This window comes from Balaenoptera borealis (assembly GCF_965194805.1).
Source record: "Balaenoptera borealis genome assembly, chromosome: 14".
NCBI classification, from domain to species: Eukaryota; Metazoa; Chordata; class Mammalia; order Artiodactyla; family Balaenopteridae; genus Balaenoptera; species Balaenoptera borealis.
In genome coordinates this window covers 89,789,641-89,807,304 of record NC_138875.1, presented here as the reverse complement: position 1 = coordinate 89,807,304, position 17,664 = coordinate 89,789,641, and the positions used below count along the sequence as shown (strand labels likewise).

The 17,664-nt window shown below is 41.3% G+C and overlaps 1 protein-coding gene across 1 annotated transcript in view; it reads right to left on the bottom strand.

Moving 5' to 3' along the window:
• Nucleotides 1–17,664, bottom strand: part of PIWIL1 (piwi like RNA-mediated gene silencing 1) — a 38,951-nt gene that overhangs the window by 9,533 nt on the left and 11,754 nt on the right. Inside the window, exons 7-20 of the mRNA XM_082353304.1 lie at nucleotides 17,342–17,539; nucleotides 16,791–16,902; nucleotides 12,957–13,083; nucleotides 12,619–12,736; nucleotides 11,986–12,100; nucleotides 10,663–10,850; nucleotides 10,223–10,295; nucleotides 8,536–8,736; nucleotides 8,319–8,422; nucleotides 7,414–7,484; nucleotides 7,101–7,254; nucleotides 2,403–2,528; nucleotides 303–450; nucleotides 5–147 (exon numbers count right to left, since the gene is read on the bottom strand). Of these exons, the coding sequence (XP_082209430.1) occupies nucleotides 31–147; nucleotides 303–450; nucleotides 2,403–2,528; nucleotides 7,101–7,254; nucleotides 7,414–7,484; nucleotides 8,319–8,422; nucleotides 8,536–8,736; nucleotides 10,223–10,295; nucleotides 10,663–10,850; nucleotides 11,986–12,100; nucleotides 12,619–12,736; nucleotides 12,957–13,083; nucleotides 16,791–16,902; nucleotides 17,342–17,539 (1,852 nt within the window). The 3' untranslated portion in view covers nucleotides 5–30. The remainder of the gene's footprint in view (nucleotides 1–4; nucleotides 148–302; nucleotides 451–2,402; nucleotides 2,529–7,100; nucleotides 7,255–7,413; nucleotides 7,485–8,318; nucleotides 8,423–8,535; nucleotides 8,737–10,222; nucleotides 10,296–10,662; nucleotides 10,851–11,985; nucleotides 12,101–12,618; nucleotides 12,737–12,956; nucleotides 13,084–16,790; nucleotides 16,903–17,341; nucleotides 17,540–17,664) is intronic.

Genomic DNA, 17,664 nt, shown 5'->3' with positions numbered 1-17,664 from the left:
AAACCGCTACATCTTGTCTTCTTCTGTAGGTTAGAGGTAGTAAAGACGATTTGACAGTGACAGGTTGGGCTCTCTGTGAATGCTCTGGCCAACGAGGAAAGCCAGTTTGTGGGCATACTGGCAAGGAGCAGGAACACGAATGACACCCTTCAGTGGGAAAAGAAAAGGTTCTGTTACTCTGAATCTAGCTCTCTAAATTGAAATCTCTGTATTAACTGTAAAAGCCTTAGACAACACAGCAATTCCATTTTGAAAAGTGAGTCTCATTGATGTGAATAAACATCAATTAAAAAAATACTTACTGGCCAGTTATAATAGACATGACATAGCTTGTAAGTTAACCTCTGTATGTGGTCTGGCTTCAGGCCACTGTTGTCATAGATGACGTTATAATGTGTGGGAGAAACACTACCACTTCTCACTGCCTGGCTCACGATAAAAAAATCATACCTGGGATTACAAAAGAAAGAAACACATGGGTGTAAGGCTCATCTTTTTGAAAGCTAAAATTAAGATGGCTCAAGTTTCTTACAGCGAAAAGATCGGGTATACTAAAATGTAACGTCATCTTCTCAAAACATAATGTGCTTCCTTGAATTCAGAACTTGTTATTCATGAACCATTTTGGAATGCTTACGTGTGAAAGAGGTTTAAGATACTACTACTATTTATATTTGTAAACATCTATCACTGATGCCTCGGGGCATTAACAAACATCCGACACGGCTGCTAATCACGACGGTGCCACTGAGCCGGGTCGCCGTTTCCGCTCCACATCTGAGGGCGATGGCTGGGCGGCAACAGGCTCTAGAATCGAGAACCAAGGTAGTGCAAACGTAAAGGAACATCAGGTTTTTACTTGTTTGTTTTTTCATTTTTTTGGTACCAATTAAACATCAGTCCAGAGATATTGTAATCTGACCTGATACAGATATTTAAAAATTAACTCTAATTTATTATGTCCATTGAAACTAGACAAATTTTAAAATCAGAATTGATCTACAACAGATTACTGTTATTTAGCAAAATGAGGCTTCCAGAAATGTTAAATGACGTGCCCAAAAGAACAGAGAAATCACAAAAGAGCTAGAATCAAAACCTCTGTTCCCAGTTGAGGCACGTTATTATCGTTCAAAGTGGACTTCTCCAAGTATTTGAGTAGTAACAGCAGCTGTTAAGTTTTAAAGAACATCTAGTAAAAAGTAATCAAATTTTTTCACACTTCATAGTTCAACTTGGATTTTACCCAAATTGTTAAAAAAAAATTATGTCTTTAGGTCAACGTTACAGCTGAGCTTTGGTTATCAGAGTAGTAGTAATGTTAGAAGCATCATGAGGTCGCTCTGAATCATTAAAGAGAATCCTACAGGAAGTGAAATTGTAGTATCTTAGTTACTATCTTGGCCATTCTGTCTTCCTCCTTCAGTGATTTTCCCCAACAGGTTAGAATCCTTCTGATAACTAACACCTGCCCGAGAGAAAGACACAATCCAAGATAATGCATCTTGAAATAAAAATTTCTATACATTGTCAGATAACAGGACTAAAAAGAACTAAAATCTGTATTATCATTTGTCTACATAAATTTAGTACAGTAATGCCTCATTTACCTAAGGTTCACACAGGAGAAGTGTTCCACATTTAAACTTTGCACCTAGGCTGACACTTTACCCTGATTAAAGTTGCCCTTTTTAAAAAGGGCTCCAAAAATTTATGTATGAAGACAGAACCATCACAGCTGTTCACTCTCATGAAGAGGGCATCAATGTGGACTGACCAATGACTTGCTGTCGTGAACATGACTTGCTGCCTTGTACTCCATCCCCCACAAAGGGGTTTTTGAGGAACCAAATTTCATGACTTTACAGTTGAATCCTCATGTGCTAATAAGATCATTACCGTGTGCCCCTGAATGTTCTAGTTGGCTTTCTTATGGCAGGGTGCAGCTCCCGGTTACGTAAAAAGTGTTTGCTCAGAAGCCACTTTTCTACCTGCAACTGTGTTTCAGATGACACACTCTGACCTGTGGGTGACTAAGTGCATCACAGATCTAAAAATTTTGATTGGAAAATAACAATCTATGGATGAGGTTACAAATGTAAAAAAAAAAAAAAATGCAAAAGCAATCTAGAGCAGCTGTTCTTAAACTCAGTATGTATAACTAATAGCACAAACAATAACCCGCTTCCCCCAGAGAGAAATGGCACAGAAACCTCTGTTCACCATTTCAGAGACTAAGTTAATAAATCATGGGCATTATTAGATCAAACTAATGAAAGACTTTAGTATTTATAAGAAATAAAGTATAAGAACTATCAAGTAAATGTGTTAAAGGTGATAAAGTACAGAGGCTATGCTAAAAAACAAAACAGAAACCAATCTTCATCTAATACAGAACTTACCATTCTGGTCTGGTAACCTCTACATCAATAACTGTTCCAGGAAGTGGATTTTGAAGTCTTCCTCCAGACTGGGCAAAAAATCTGGCGTTCACTCGTTTCTTCACCACAATGACCGTCAGTCTTGGGCTTAAGACGGTGATGAATGTAACTGCATTTAGTCAGTCATATTTTCAGGACACTGAAGCATTCATACATTCATACACTCCATTTAAAAGGAAACACACATCCCTCTTGGGGCATACTAGCTATCCCAGTTGTGAAGGAAGATTCCACAACTTGTAAGGGCGTGGAGTTAGGGCCAGGAAAATACTGTGAGTAGAAAATAAAATGGCATATTTGGGCCCTGTGACTCAAGGTCATGTAGATGTTTAATCATTAAACCAAGCATATGACATACCTGTCTCATGAAAATGTTAAACCCGGCATGTTTTTAAAGTTCACAGTTTGAAAGCCTTTTCAGTGGGCATTTTCTTCTGTGTGGAAAGTAAGATATTAACTCTAAAATCTTTGACAGGTAAGCTAATTTGAGCAGTCTCAAAGTCTAACTTCCTGCCTTTCAAAATGACTGGCTGACAACATATCGGGGATCTCTGTCTCTCCCGGCTCAGTCACTCCTCAACCCACCACACAGCAGCACCAGAATACTGCCGTTTCCCCTCTCCCTCCCCTGCCCCATTCTGCAGGTGGTTTCCCACGTCAAGACTAAACTCCTCTCGCCTAGGGGGCTTTCAGCTCTGTGTCACGTTAGATCCACTGCCTCTACATGCCTTTTGGCTCTCCTGAGGGCAGCCCTGTAACTGCCAGTATGCATTCAGCTTGAATACCCTTTCTATCCATCTCTTAAAGGTTCATTTCAGATTCACTGTCTGACACAGTCACACTGTATACACATATCCGTTTGGGAATAAATGAACTAGAACACGTTAAGCACTTAGATCAGTGCTGGCATGTAATAAACTTTGATAAATATTATGATTTTCAATACCTCAAGTTTCCTGTGCTCTTTTTCCAGCTAGAACATTAGTTCCTTAAGAACATAAATATACTTTATTGTAAACACTGGGAAGCAGAGGGCTTCACATGCAGTATGGACCTGGCTGGTGATGTCTGACTTGGGTAGGTAGTTCACAGCACACTGTCTAGACTGATGGTCTGAAAGATCCCCAAATGGGAACTTCTGTTCAATCATAAACTTAATGTGCTCCTTCATGGTAGAAGTAACCCAATATACAAGGGGCAGGAAAGTGATTCTACTTAAGTAAATGGAGGAACTTTTTAGGAATATCACTATCTACCCATGTACAATAGACCTCTCACCGCCCAGCTACAGCAGATCTGGATATAACAGAGCCACAGTCTCAGGAATCAAAAGACAAAGTGGGGCTTCCCTGGTGGCACAGTGGTTAAGAATCCGCCTGCCAATGCAGGGGACACGGGTTCGTGCCCTGGTCCGGGAAGATCCCACATGCTGCGGAGCAACTAAGCCCGTGCACCATAACTACTGAGTCTGTGCTCTAGAGCCCACGAGCCACCACTACTGAGCCCGCGTGCCACAACTACTGAACCCACACGCTTAAGAGCCCACGCTCCGCAACAAGAGAAGCCACTGCAGTGAGAAGCCCGCGCACCGCCACAAAGAGTAGCCCCCGGTTGCCGCAACTAGAGAAAGCCTGCACGCAGCAACGAAGACCCGACACAGCCAAAAATAAACAGTAATAAATAAAATTTAAAAAAAAAAAGAATCCGCCTGCCAATGCAGGTGACACGGGTTCGAGCCCTGGTCCGGGAGGATCCCACATGCCGCGGAGCAACTAAGCCCGTGTGCCACGACTGCTGGGCCTGCGCTCTGGAGCCTACGAGCCACAACTACTGAAGCCCGTGAGCCTGGAGCCCATGCTCTGCAGCAGGAGAGGCCACCGCACTGAGAGGACCATGCACCGCGACGAAGAGTAGCCCGCGGTCGCTGCAACTAGAGAAAGCCCGCGTGCAGCAACGAAGACCCAACACAGCCAAAAATAAATAAATAAATTAATTAATTAAAAAAAAAAAAGACAAAGTGGATTTTAGTCCTGTGACATCACAAGAAATGATTTAGCAAATGTGGTGGCATAAAGACAAGTCACAAGTATGCTAAAGTGACTTTTTGATTTGTCCTTATACCAAACATTCTAAATCAACTAATCCATGATGCATCTTCATAAAAAGTTAACATCAACATTTCAATTAAAAAACAAACACTGTGGTTCTAAGGATAACTACAAATATTACAGTCCAAACTCTGCATTTCTTCAAAGTGAGGAATAATTCTTGGATATTGTTCTACTTTATATACAACTCCAAACTTCTTTCTAGATGAATTGCCCACTATTTATTGAGTGCTTACTGGGCAGCGTGTGACGTACATTGAACACTCTGACTTACTCCTTTCGTCAGCCTTGGTTAAGTTGCCTCCCGTTCCACAGATGAAGGCAAAGCCGGGATTAACCCGACTCTGGTTTTAAGACGTATGGCTCCTACTCACTAATCTCTGCAGCCACCAAGCAACAGCGCGGTTCCCGACGTGAAATCCACTTCAGGCAATGGTCTGCTATACACCAGTCCAAGCAAGCAGTTTACATCCTCCCTCCCTGCAACATGTGCTCCTATTCGCTCAAGGGAAGCTGAGCAGGAAGTCCCACCAGCCTCCTCGGGCCCAGTTCCACCCCCTTGGAGAGGAGGCCGCGTCCACAGATACGCACTCACAGGGCTAGAGTCTCCTCTTTGGGAACTATTCCTGCCAGTCCTTCTGGGACCCAACCCAAAGGGCTCAAAAGACTCAAAGAACCAGAGATGCAGGCCCCAGCAGGGACAACAGTGTTATGTTTCCAGTATCCCAAATATTCAGCCTGAGGAAATAAGACGAGCTTGCGCTATTACCTCTACTCTTCACTTCTTGAAATTTTCCTTTTCGCTAGATGAGAGAAAAAAAGCAGCTAAGACTAGAAAATTCTGAGTGCTAAAGTAGTAAACAACTAAAAAAAAAAAACCTAAGAAAGCAGCGGTTCATCTGAGCCCTTCCTCTACTCCCTTCCACCACATCACCCCTCCCCATAAGGACAGAAAATCTAAGGGAGAAAACACAAGTTAAGGCTTACAAAACTTCAGAAACCAAAATAAAATAAATACCATTATTTTAATGAGAAAATATAAGCACTAGGAATTTTAAGAGGACAGGAAAGAACATTAACCTTCATTTGCAAAATATTATAAAATGCCTATTAGCATTTTAATCTGAAACGCGATTACTTCAAAAGAGATAAAAACACCCCCGACAAGCTCTGAGAACTTACTGGCATAATGGTCTCATTTTAAGAAATGTGCAGAATCAACACTTAGAAGAGGCCTTTCAGAATCTGGCCAAAGAAGACCTGGAAGCGCCTCCAAGTTAGCTAGGAATACGCTCTCAATGCTCATCCCATGGGCCTACAGATCACAGCGAGCCCAGGTGCAGTCAGATGACTTTCAAAATCCCTCATTTTTTATAATGATAACAAATACCGGCTGAAAAAGTCTGGCAAAAATAATCAGTGCAAGCACATAGAAACAGGTCTCCTGGATTTCCTAAGCACCCTTAAAAATCAAATCCACAAATCTTTAATACATTATGCGCTAAGCTCTTACTAAACAGTCCCTGACCTGGACCTCCTTACAATCTGATAAAGAAAATAGCAAAAGTTAAACAATGTAACTTATTAAAACAGCTGTCTTGAGATGGCATGCAATTTACCGCCCAATAGCAGGAACAATGACCTCTGTAGGAGAGCAGAGGAGGGCGAAACCCAGTACAGCTTTCAAAGGAGAACGCGGGCAGCATTCAGTTATGAGGAGCACTAAGTACCCTGGGCTGTGCAGACCGCCTAAAAGGGCAAAGCAGAACCATCTCCCCTGTGAGACCAAACACACGCCAATCATCTTACCCACCAAGCGCCAGGCCAGCTGAGTTCACACAGAAACCAAACAAGTATTTACGGTACAGTGAGGTAGAAAAAGAAAGTTAAGACTATTTGGAATACATATTCCAATAGCCCATTCTGTGGATGCCTACGGATGTACTGGGTAATCCGACCCTCGTACTTCAAGGCTCTGGGAGAGACAGGCGGCAGCAGACGATCGGTAAAGGCATCTCCATGCGTCATTCCTTGAAGGAGCTCCCGCTCTACATTTCCAGCCTGCCCCTCCTCCACGAAAAATTCTCCACGAGACACCCCCCCCCAACCCAAACCTCTTCCATTACCTCAAGTCTGACCGCACCTGTAAGGTTAGATTCTCACCGGTTCACCCTGTGACATTATTTTCAAAGATACAAAAGTGTACTTTTTATTTTTATTATTTATTTATTTATTTATGGCTGTGTTGGGTCTTCGTTTCCGTGCGAGGGCTTTCTTCTAGTTGTGGCAAGCGGGGGCCACTCCTCATCGCGGTGCGCGGGCCTCTCACTATCGCGGCCTCTCCTGTTGCGGAGCACAGGCTCCAGACGCGCAGGCTCAGCAATTGTGGCTCACGGGCCCAGCTGCTCCGCGGCATGTGGGATCCTCCCAGACCAGGGCTCGAACCCGTGTCCCCTGCACTGGCAGGCAGACTCTCAACCGCTGCGCCACCAGGGAAGCCCCCAAAAGTGTAATTTTATAAAGAGACAATGATTACATTTCGCATGCTTACCTGTAACCTCTACCAACAGATTTTAGGCAATCCAGAAACTGTGGTACTTCATAGTTCACCAATGTTTTAAGCTGACCGTCTCCTACGCCATCCCGATACACGATAATTCGACTAGGCATGTATTCATTGCAGCTATTCCAAGCCCTCAGAGCAGCTGAAAGAAAGCCAGACAAGTTTTAACTACATTAACACAGAACAAAAATATGCTTCTACCAAATTCTGGGCACAGGTTTTTTTCAGAAACATAGCTTTAAGACAATTTCTTGAAGACTCTAGTTCAGAGGCCAGACGGAAACCACAAGAGGAGACTCACCTTGCAAGCAGACTTTGAGCCCATCTACTAGCTCTTGCCCTCTATCTTGAAATACACAGCGAGAGAACCAGCTATTCAGAGAAAAAACATGGCAGCGGTGAGAATGCAACTGTCTAGAAGTTTTTCACTTTTGAATCATTCTATATCTATGTTACCCTTAGCAAATCATGTTCTTTAACTTCCTTTTTGAAATCTTAAGCAGAAGGGACAAGATACAGGAAATCTTCATAAAGTTTTCTTTCATTATAAATCAGTCCCATAATTCCATCACTGAGAAGAAAATAAAATTTAAGCCAGAGATGCCTCCTAGGTTTACACCTCAAAACACACAGAAGCACACTCTTACTACTATGCTCTTGATAAAAGATACTTTTCTAAAAGATAAAACACCTTGAAATATGCCCATTAGGAACGCTAACACATCAATGCTTCAATTTTCATTCTTCCTATTCTTGGCAATTCTATTAGTTCTAAGAAAAGCACTGAAAAATAATTTCACTACGTCGAAATACAAGTGACTGGGTAAACTCAAGTGGGTTTTCCAAAATAAAGTTAACATGACAACTTGAAATTACATTCAGTGGTCAATAAAATTATTAAAGAAGTTTTTAGAGACAGTCACATTTAAAAAGATGCATCCTCCCCGCAAATACAAATACTAAAATAACCTGAAACGCAGTCTGACCACTACATCAGGTTAAGGGCCAGTGAAGGACATTAAAAATGGGAGGGTAGCTAATAACTGGTTTCCTTTTCTAACTTCTCTCTTTTACTGGATCTAACGTAAGAGAAATCAAGGTAAAGAATTAACACGACCCCGGTCCTCCCCAGACACTGGCCGCTGGACTCGTGGCCTGTGCTGCCTACGTCTAGCAGTTAATCTGCAGCTCCCAAAGCCCACTCACCGGGTCATCCCTTCATTGATGCTTGCGACAAAGCCTGCAATTGACCTCCGTCCAGCTGTGGTGTCATGGTAGCAATCAATGCCAACTATCATGGCTAGCTTTAGCTTTAACAAAAACATCGTTATGTTAGATACAACAGAATACCAGCAGTATTTAAAAATTCCATTTTTCTTAAATAACAATGAAAACTTTTATCCACCAATTAAATCAAACTTACAGGCATATCAACCCTCCAAAGCTCTCCTCCCATCTTGCAGTTCATCTGCAGGGCGATCTTTGTAGCAATGGCCATGACAGTCTGTTGTTTGCCTAAGGTTCGGGCCACCACACACTGACTTGGAGTAGGGCAATCTGTACATAAGTATTTTTTAATAGCATCATATTTGTCCTTCCGACTGCTTGACAACAGACAAACAGCCTAAAAACGAACAAAACGCCCTCATTACAAAGAATTAGGAAACTTGATAATTAAGTTCAAGGAAGAAGACAGCAAACCAAACCCACAAAATCATTTACTTTACTATTCATCTCTGCCATGTAGCTAGTAAGTATGACATTAACTTTTAGCTAATGCTCATTACATTCAACTAGGTCATAGATACTAATAAAGAAGGCATGTTAAGCAAATAATTCAAAACTTGAGAACTTAGTTAAATATGCTCTATTGCCAGCTTGGACTACTTTAGAGGTAGGGAATAGGGCAAAACAAGTTAGTGATAACCTACAGGTGGACAAATAAAAGATTTTCTAAAATGCTCACAATTTTCTTACTCATGACCCACCTAGAATCATGGCTTTTAAATTTTTAAAGCTCTGGCTGGAGAATACGATCAAACGATGAAATTTCCTAGCAAGTCCATGGGCAACGCTGGGGAAGCTGAAGTACCTGATCTAAGCAGGCCCCTGCCCCCAACTGGAAGATGGCAGCCAAAGGGCACAGGCTTGCAGCTGAAAGCTGAGTTCTGAGGACCTACTGTGCAGCGTGGTGATCGCAGCTAACAGCGCTGTATTATACACCTGAAAGGTGCTAAGGAAGTGGCTCTTGAGTGTTACCACCACGTACACAGAAAGAACGGTAATTATGGGAGGTGATGGAGGTGTTAACTAACCCTGTGTGGTCGTCATTTCACAACACATACACGTATCAAGTCATCACACTGTACACTTAAAACTCAATGTTACATGTCAAGTACATCGCAAAACGGCTGGAAAATCAACCAACCAACCAAGCCACCCACACCTGCCCAAATTTTGAGGATTCAAGTTTAAGTTTTGGAGTTGAATTCAGCTCTTTAACTCATTGCTGTATTCTCCAATTTATATTCTCAGATTCTTATCTTTCTTTCCATGGCCCCCAATAAAATCATTTTCCTACCCTAGGTGTCTCTATTATTCCAGACAACCTAACAGTAGTTTGCCTGTGGCGTTTAAGTATGAGATAAAGGACTAAAAGGAATCCATTAGAAGAAGCCAATTCATTTCTTGGGTTTAAAGCAACACAGATATGCTGTTTATCATTAAATTTGTCTTTGCCACCTCATTCATTATACTTAAGTGTAACTACAGATACCCTAACTATACTGTGTGTGCTGAACAGCTGGTTACTGTTTTTTACTCTTGTGCCTTTTCTCCCCCCCCCGATTTTCTAGAATAATTAAAGCGTCTGAGTCCGGGAAAATTTAAGATGGCTTTGCTGTTCTCCACCCCTTGTTCACAGGGCACAACAACAAGCTCCTAGGCGCACAAGTAAAGCCGCATTGACTCAGCTATCTTAGGTAGGTCAAGTACGTATGTCGTGACCGGTTTGGGAACCTAATTATCACATTTACAACAATGGACTCAAGTTCTAAGATTTACAACAACTGATTCCAGGTCAACTGCCTCCACATCAAGTAGCTACTTACTATCTGGGTATCTGACGTGACCTTCTGCTGTAAGACTCTTAAATACGCTTCAGTTCTATCATCCACTTCAATCCTAGAACGGAAATACGTAATCCAACATTCAGAAAAAGGAACAACAACTGTACTGTGTGGTGAAAGGTTCCTATAGATTATGACACACAAAACACTTCCGTATAAAACATGAAATAAAACACCAGGAGCAGCCGTGTGGTCAAAAGCCTGTTTCTAACACACAACAGCACTAGTCTGAGTTTGTCCTGTTTGTCCTCCCACCCATCCTTAGTGACTCAACTACATTTCTGCATCCGCCTTACAGGGAACTGTATCGCATCTTTCAGATCACCTAATGTTTTTGATAGTTTCATTAACAGTTTGAGTTCCCACACCCTCCAAATGACCGCTAATCAATTTTCAGAGCAGAAATGACCTGATAAACTTACATTATTGCTTTTTTCATTTGTATGCCCATGGCTGGTGTAACTTTAAATAGATTTTGTATCAACGAATTGGCTGCTTCATAATTTCTTCGAGTATAGATCAATAGCCAGTTATCTAGTGGCTTAACACTAATTAATGGTGCACCTCTTGTTTCCTTTGACCAATCTGCAAACTGTGGACTGTAATCAAACTAGAAGAAAGTTCAGAGACACTGTAAATTCCATGTAAGTTCTCGGTGATAAAGCCAGAAAGTCTTCAATAATTCTACCATGGCATATTCTAAACCTCAGAGTACCACTCTTAAATTTGAACTGCAGTGACAGACGAAATGCCCATAGTGAGGGAAAAAAAGATACAAAAATGTATCCAAAGGGTTATGTCAATTTTATTTAAAATACATTCATATTAACAGCTGCCACTCAAGTGCCTACCTGCCTGCACCAGCTACTCTAAGTATCTCAAGCTGCAGTCTTCTTAATCTTTCTAAACTCTTACAAGGATAAGTGTTATTTCCCTCATGATAAAGATATAAAAAAATAAGGCCTTTTAAGTTAAGCAACTTTATGACTGAGGTGTCAGATACTGAAAGCAAGCTGTGAAAACATCTGACAGCAAGGCAGAAAGCTAACAGACTCAAAGCACAGTGACCCTAGAAACATTTACCATAGAGGAAAAAACCCAGTGCTTTTTACATGTCCTACCCACCTCCGCAACAACCCTTATACAGGAATATATATTAACTACAAAGGGTAATAAAAACAATTGCAATTAAAGTATTAAGCTACATGATTAGGTTGTTATTCACAGAACATTTAGAAGACAGAAGAGCACAGCTTTTTACAAAAGGATTTTTAAAATTTTGGTACTTGTAGTGCTTCAGTTACACAGAAACATATTTTTTGAATACTTGCTTTCCTTTTCTGAAGATAAAATATAAAAGACATCACAATATTTAATATAGATCCCTAACAAACAAGTGGTCCACACAAAAATCAAGCCAAATAAATTGGGAGCTTTCCCTGTAAAAGATCACTTTAGTGGCAGACGAAATATCAACCCATTCAGATACTTAGACTTCTACTATACCTTAATTTAAGTAATTTAGCTTATTTTAAAAAATTAAGCCACCTTTTAGCTAAGTCTCACGGACGGTCTGAGGACCAAGCTACAGGCTTCGCCTCCTCTGTGCTCACATCAGTCGACAGTGGCGGTGCTCGGGGAGGAGAGGACTGGCCTGGCGTGGAACTAGGGCATGTATCCCTGCGTGCTCTACTGTGAGTCTAACCCAAATCTGATTGGACGGACAACTTTAAGAACTGCCTTACTGTTCTTCCACCTTGATGGATCTTTTCTGCTTGCAAGACTCTTCCTGAGAAGGACAGTAAGTTGGAGTCAAAGCTCAGACCCCAGTCTCGAAGCTCCCTCTGCACGTTATCGTCTCTGTAAATTTAACATATTTACATACCGCTAAATGTAAAGAAACGGAACAAGAACTAGTGCACACATGCAAAGAGAGACCCACTGCAACCTACAACAGGTTTCTCTCAGGACTAAAAAGCCTACCGAGAATGCCAGGAAACCCAGACGTACAATCTCTTTTTCTCTCATCACAGCCATGTTTCCCTTCATGATATCATTTCATTTAAAATTCCTGATGCCCAAACTATCTCCTCCTCAAAGTAAACACAGTGGTATAACAAAGAGAAAAAAATAGACTTGTCCCAAACACTTTTGCTTTCTATTCTATTCTTTTTCTAACAGAAGAATTAGAAATGACCACAGGCTACAAGGTTTAACTTAATTATTCCCTGGCAAACAGCAGCGTCACTTAGAAACATGAAGAACCCACCCTGAATACTGCAAATACAAAGCGAAACAAAATTCCCTTCTGTCACTCCTCCAAACCCACGTAAAATAAAGAATTGAAACCATACCCCAGTGAAGCATAGATGACTTACTTATGAATGTAATCAATCAGTCTTCCTACTTCACGCTGCCTTTGTTCTGGAGTTAGTCTTGTATGAACAGCCAAGTCTTTCATCACATTAAAATCATTCCGCATTTTATCAGTTAGACCTTTAAACAAAACGTTTAAAGGGATACGGTTAAAGAAACAAGAATCGTGTCTAAGTATCTGGAGTGTCGGGTGGTGGTGAGTCAAAGAATTCCGAGGAGACAAAGCAGCTTTAAGGGCTTTTGAGGGGACGGAGGGTGTGAAGGAATGTTTAGTGACTTCTAGAACAGACGGGGAAACAAGCTCCGTGGTTTCATTCCAGTAAAGAAAAGTCAGCGGTACCTGTGAGGTAGCAGAGCTCGGGGATCAGCATCGCAGGGCCTGGTAACGTGCCTCCAGGGCCTCTCCTTCTCTTCGGCTGACTGACCAGAACTGGTTGTTTCAAGTCGGTGATTTCTTGGTTATATTGCTATTCAAGGGAAGAAAGTATCCCTGTTCACAGTGAATGCCTTCAGTCACATGTCATTTTGTAATGGACAATAAAAGTTTCTTTTTAACATTAAGAACTGATGCCCACAGCACGGCTAGTATCAGTTTCCAAGTATAAAAATTGTCCTTTTAATCCTACTACCCAGGTTGGGATTCATATGCTCTGCTGAGCACGTCATCTTTTCTCCTAAAAACGCAGACGGTCAAGGTCAGTAAGGCTCTAAGTTGTGACTTGCAGTCACAGTTCTATTTACTTCATTTTTTGCCCTCTTGGTTTAGAAACAGTAGTCTGTGTAACTCCAAGTCTTCACCACAGTGCAATTCCTCTAAAACTACTCTTATTATAGTGAGGACTAGCTTGTGAAAGTCGTCTCACTGTTTGAATAAACGGTGCCAGGGAGGAGGCTTGCACACTAGGGGACATTTTTAATCAGGGAACGTTTCTGCTTTGAAGCTGAACTTCCATTTAGTGGTATTAAGATTCCCCACATGTAATCACGATCTAGGGTAAGTTTTTACAACCCGTAAAGAGACCACACATGTTGATGCTTAGTATCTGACGAACGTGCGAGACGGCTCTCTGGCCTCCAGCTCAGCTCTGCAGTTCGAGACCGCGCAGACTTCTCTCAAGTTGTCTTCCCTAGAGCTTCTGGCCCTGTGTCTTAGAGACCCTCTTTCCATCACCTCTTGTATCCTCTCCCACCATCTTTTACTAACCTGGTTAATTCAGTTCTAACTTTTTATCTTTAAAACAATCACATCTCCACTAAGCAGACAAGGTAGTAATACCGTCGTGGCCATTTCCTGAGTCTTGGCCTCTCAGGAGACTATGGTACCTGCCCGTTCCTTCTTCCTATTGTACAGTCAAGCTCCTGGCCATCTATCATCATGAATTAAGAGACCATGACTTCTAGCCTGTCACTGACTTTGTCCTACATTCAACTCTTTACCAACCACCCACGGAAAAGCTTTCATTTCAGACAAGAAAATTCCAAGTAGAACATGCACATCTGACCTCTGCTCTATTTATCTATACTACTTATTCATCACACTACTTTATTGCGGGTCTATTAACAGTCACCCTGCTTACACGTCATGTACTTGGGTACACACACGGCTAGAAACGTGGTAGTAACTTCAGAAGTGTTCCTATTCTCTGTGTCACCAAAGGGCCTTCCATGCACAGTTCTTAATTACAGAGCTGTGGGATTTCCTGCCAGTTCTTTTCACATTTTCCCCTGCATATGAAAAACTAGCACTTTCATTTCTGTTCCATACTACTGTTAAACCTTTTCTTTTTAAAAGTGATTGACCATGATCTTCCCTTCCAAAGGCCTTTCTCTCCCACTGAGTGTTTCCCAGATATTATCTTCAATATACAAGAACGAAGCCATCACTTATTACTAAAACTCCATTTCTGCTAGGAAGTTCTAAGAATACCTTGATTCCTTCAAATATTTCAAGCCCACCCCTTCTGATTAATTCGATCTACTAGACACCTTTATCCCTGGTTGTGACAGAAATCTTCCCTGAAGAAGCAACCTAAGCTGAGATGTCAGCCTGAGAGCACGAGTCAAGCATGCAGAGCGCGCGCTGTCAGGCAGAGGGAGCCCCGGGGTTGGATAAGACGGCCGGGCAAGTGACAAGATGAGGACACACAGCGGCTGCATCACTCAGGGTTTCACCGGCTAAGGAAAAACGTGCTTATTAACAAGACACAGGAGCAACGGGAAGCCACTGAATTACTTTGGGTAGAAAGAGTCACATCAGACGTGTATGAGTTTGGAAAGGGATCAGAAACCTAAGAAATGAAAACTCAGAGACCAGCTGAGTGAGAGAGAGAAACGGGGCCTAGACAGGGGTGGCGGTCACTTAGAAATGGAGAAAGATGAAGGCGTTTCAGATAAGCAAGGCAGGGTGATAGGATCTGACAATTAGTTACACAAGGTAAGTTATACAAAGCATGGTGATCTGAGGTTTGAATTATCCATCATTCACCTGTTCGCGCAAATACCTGGTGCCTACTTAGGCACTAGGGCGTATATAAACTATAAAATTCCTGACTTGGTGGAAGCGGTGTTCCCTGCTCCGGTGAAGAGCACCGCACAGGGGCCAGGTTAGGGGGATATCACATGTTCAGTGTTGGTCACAGCTAAGGCATCTCTGAGACATCCAAATATTCAGAACAAGTAGGTTTAGACATGCCTAGGGCTAGAGCTAGAAACCTGAGAATTGTTAACACATCATGTGTGAAGTCTTAGCATAGACTGGAGATCACCTGGAGAGTATAAATATACAGTAACTGGGGACCTGAGGCAGAACCTTTAAGTACGCCAGCATTTAGAAGGTCCCTTAAGGAAGAATAAGCAGGCATGTAAGATTCAATACTGGTCAGAGGAGGGGAGAATCTTCCCTGACTTCACTTCAGGTTTAAATCAAACTTTCAACTGTGTCCTCTTTATATTTGCTGTTGGTATATACCAATTATTCCCATCTCTGGTCGTGATTATTAACATAAACTACAGAAAAACGCCAAAACTCATTTCTCATGGTAACCTCTGACACCCAGAAGAATCTAGGTTAAACATGGCTGGAGTCCTCAAGGAGTTTTCAGAGGTGGAAAACAGCAGTAGGGAAATCAAGCTGAAATGACCCTTGGCCTGTTTTCATTTTGCCCAGAATAAGACCAGTTCTTAATGGGACTTCTCAGAGAATCGTTTCCCTCCAGAGTGGTATCTGATCTTCTCACTCACAGCAGAGCAGCTGAAGATCAGGCAACAGTAGATATTCAGGAAAAAGACATTTCAAAGGTCACTAGTCGGATGTATACTTTTGACACAAAATATAAACACATAATAATTCATTTACTCCACTTTTTAGAAAAAGGCAATAATCTAGAGAAAGTAGGAAAAAAATGAAATAAATTTTAGCACTTCAAAGACAGGTTTTAAGATTTTAATTAATGTGTTTTCTTTAAATACTTTTCCTGCACTTTTAACAGAGCACATCAAATGGGATGTGACCTTCTAAGGATACAGGGGCAGATCTGCTTATCTCTGAACACTACAGCAATGCTCCGATGCCTTCCTGGAGAAACATTTTATTCTCTTCTAGTCAGTGGCTGCTCTTTCTTGCTATTTGTCTCTCGTGTCTTTGTCAGTTTAGTGACCGCTGTGCCGACAGCTAGAATCATCTTTATAAAACTGGGGCTGGGGGCCACCCAATAACCTGATCTAGCCCACATGAGACAAGTCTGTCTCACTCTGTCAGCATGTAAAACAAAAGTAAGAGTTGACCCATTTGAAGATTTATCACAACGGATGCTAAGGGTTCAAAGATCTTTAGCCCACGCTGCCAGATGAAGTTTAAAAAAAGTGCTGGCTACAGAATAAGAGACAGCACGCTAAACTGTTAACTTGTACTGTTCTCCTACTTGTCCTCCACATGCTGAGGTTCAACTGTAGCCTTGTATTCTACCGCAGGAAAGGAACCAGGACAGGGCACAGCTCCTTTGCTAACGAGCTAACTATGCTGTGACCGCCTTAATAAACACATTTATCGACAGCTTCAAAAGCAACTTGTTCCGTACGTACACCTGTCAGAAAATTCTACTGAAGGTGTTTCAGATTCCTCCTAAGGTCTAAGTACTTCACATTACAAAGATAAAAATCCACATTAGCATCTTACCTTCCTGTAGTACTCTAAGAAGCTGACTTCAGAGCCATCTGCTTTCTTAAAGGTACTCTTTGGATTCTGGTCCCAGTCAATATCATCTACTCTGTATGTTTTATTGTTATACCTGTGGAGTGGAGATTTTATTGGTATTTGATTAAAATATGTAGAAATGTTATCAAAAAGAGAGGCTAGACACTATGTACTCTCTAAAAAATAAAATTTCAAATCATTTGGTAACAGACAATATTATGGAAAGATAAAGGGAAAACAATTTCTTAAAGACCATGCTATACACTAGACGGATGGGGAAGTTAACTAAACTATTAGAAAATAAAATTAAAACTAAAAAGAATAGACATCATTGGCTATTTCTCCTTTTAAGATGAGTATAATCCCCCAAAACTTTTGTTCTTGAGAAAGGTTATAAATATCCCTCCCCTGTTTTCGTGTTATTCCCACCTCTCAACTTTAAACCCTACTTTCTCTCCATCTAACATTACAGGACTAGAAGGCCGCAGTATCTTCAGACTTGTAAAATTATTTTGCGTTATTAAAAGCCTTACTTGGTGAGAACAATTAAACCTATCAGCTCTTTAGAAACTTGTTCTTGAAATTTATGTTCTTCAGTTTGATGAAACAAGTTGAACATGAAATCTAAAACAGTTTCATTTCGAAGGACTTTATGACTGACATCAGTGCAAAGCATGATGTTATTTTCATACTGAAGAATAGAAGTAGTGAAGCCAGGCCAAATCACCAACCTGTCAAAGACAATGAACGCCATGAAGTAACCTCTATGAACATCCAAACATGTTTTGTATGTATCAAGTTATGGTTTTTACATTTATTAACTGGGTCAACAGTACAAGTCTTTGAGTACATTTAC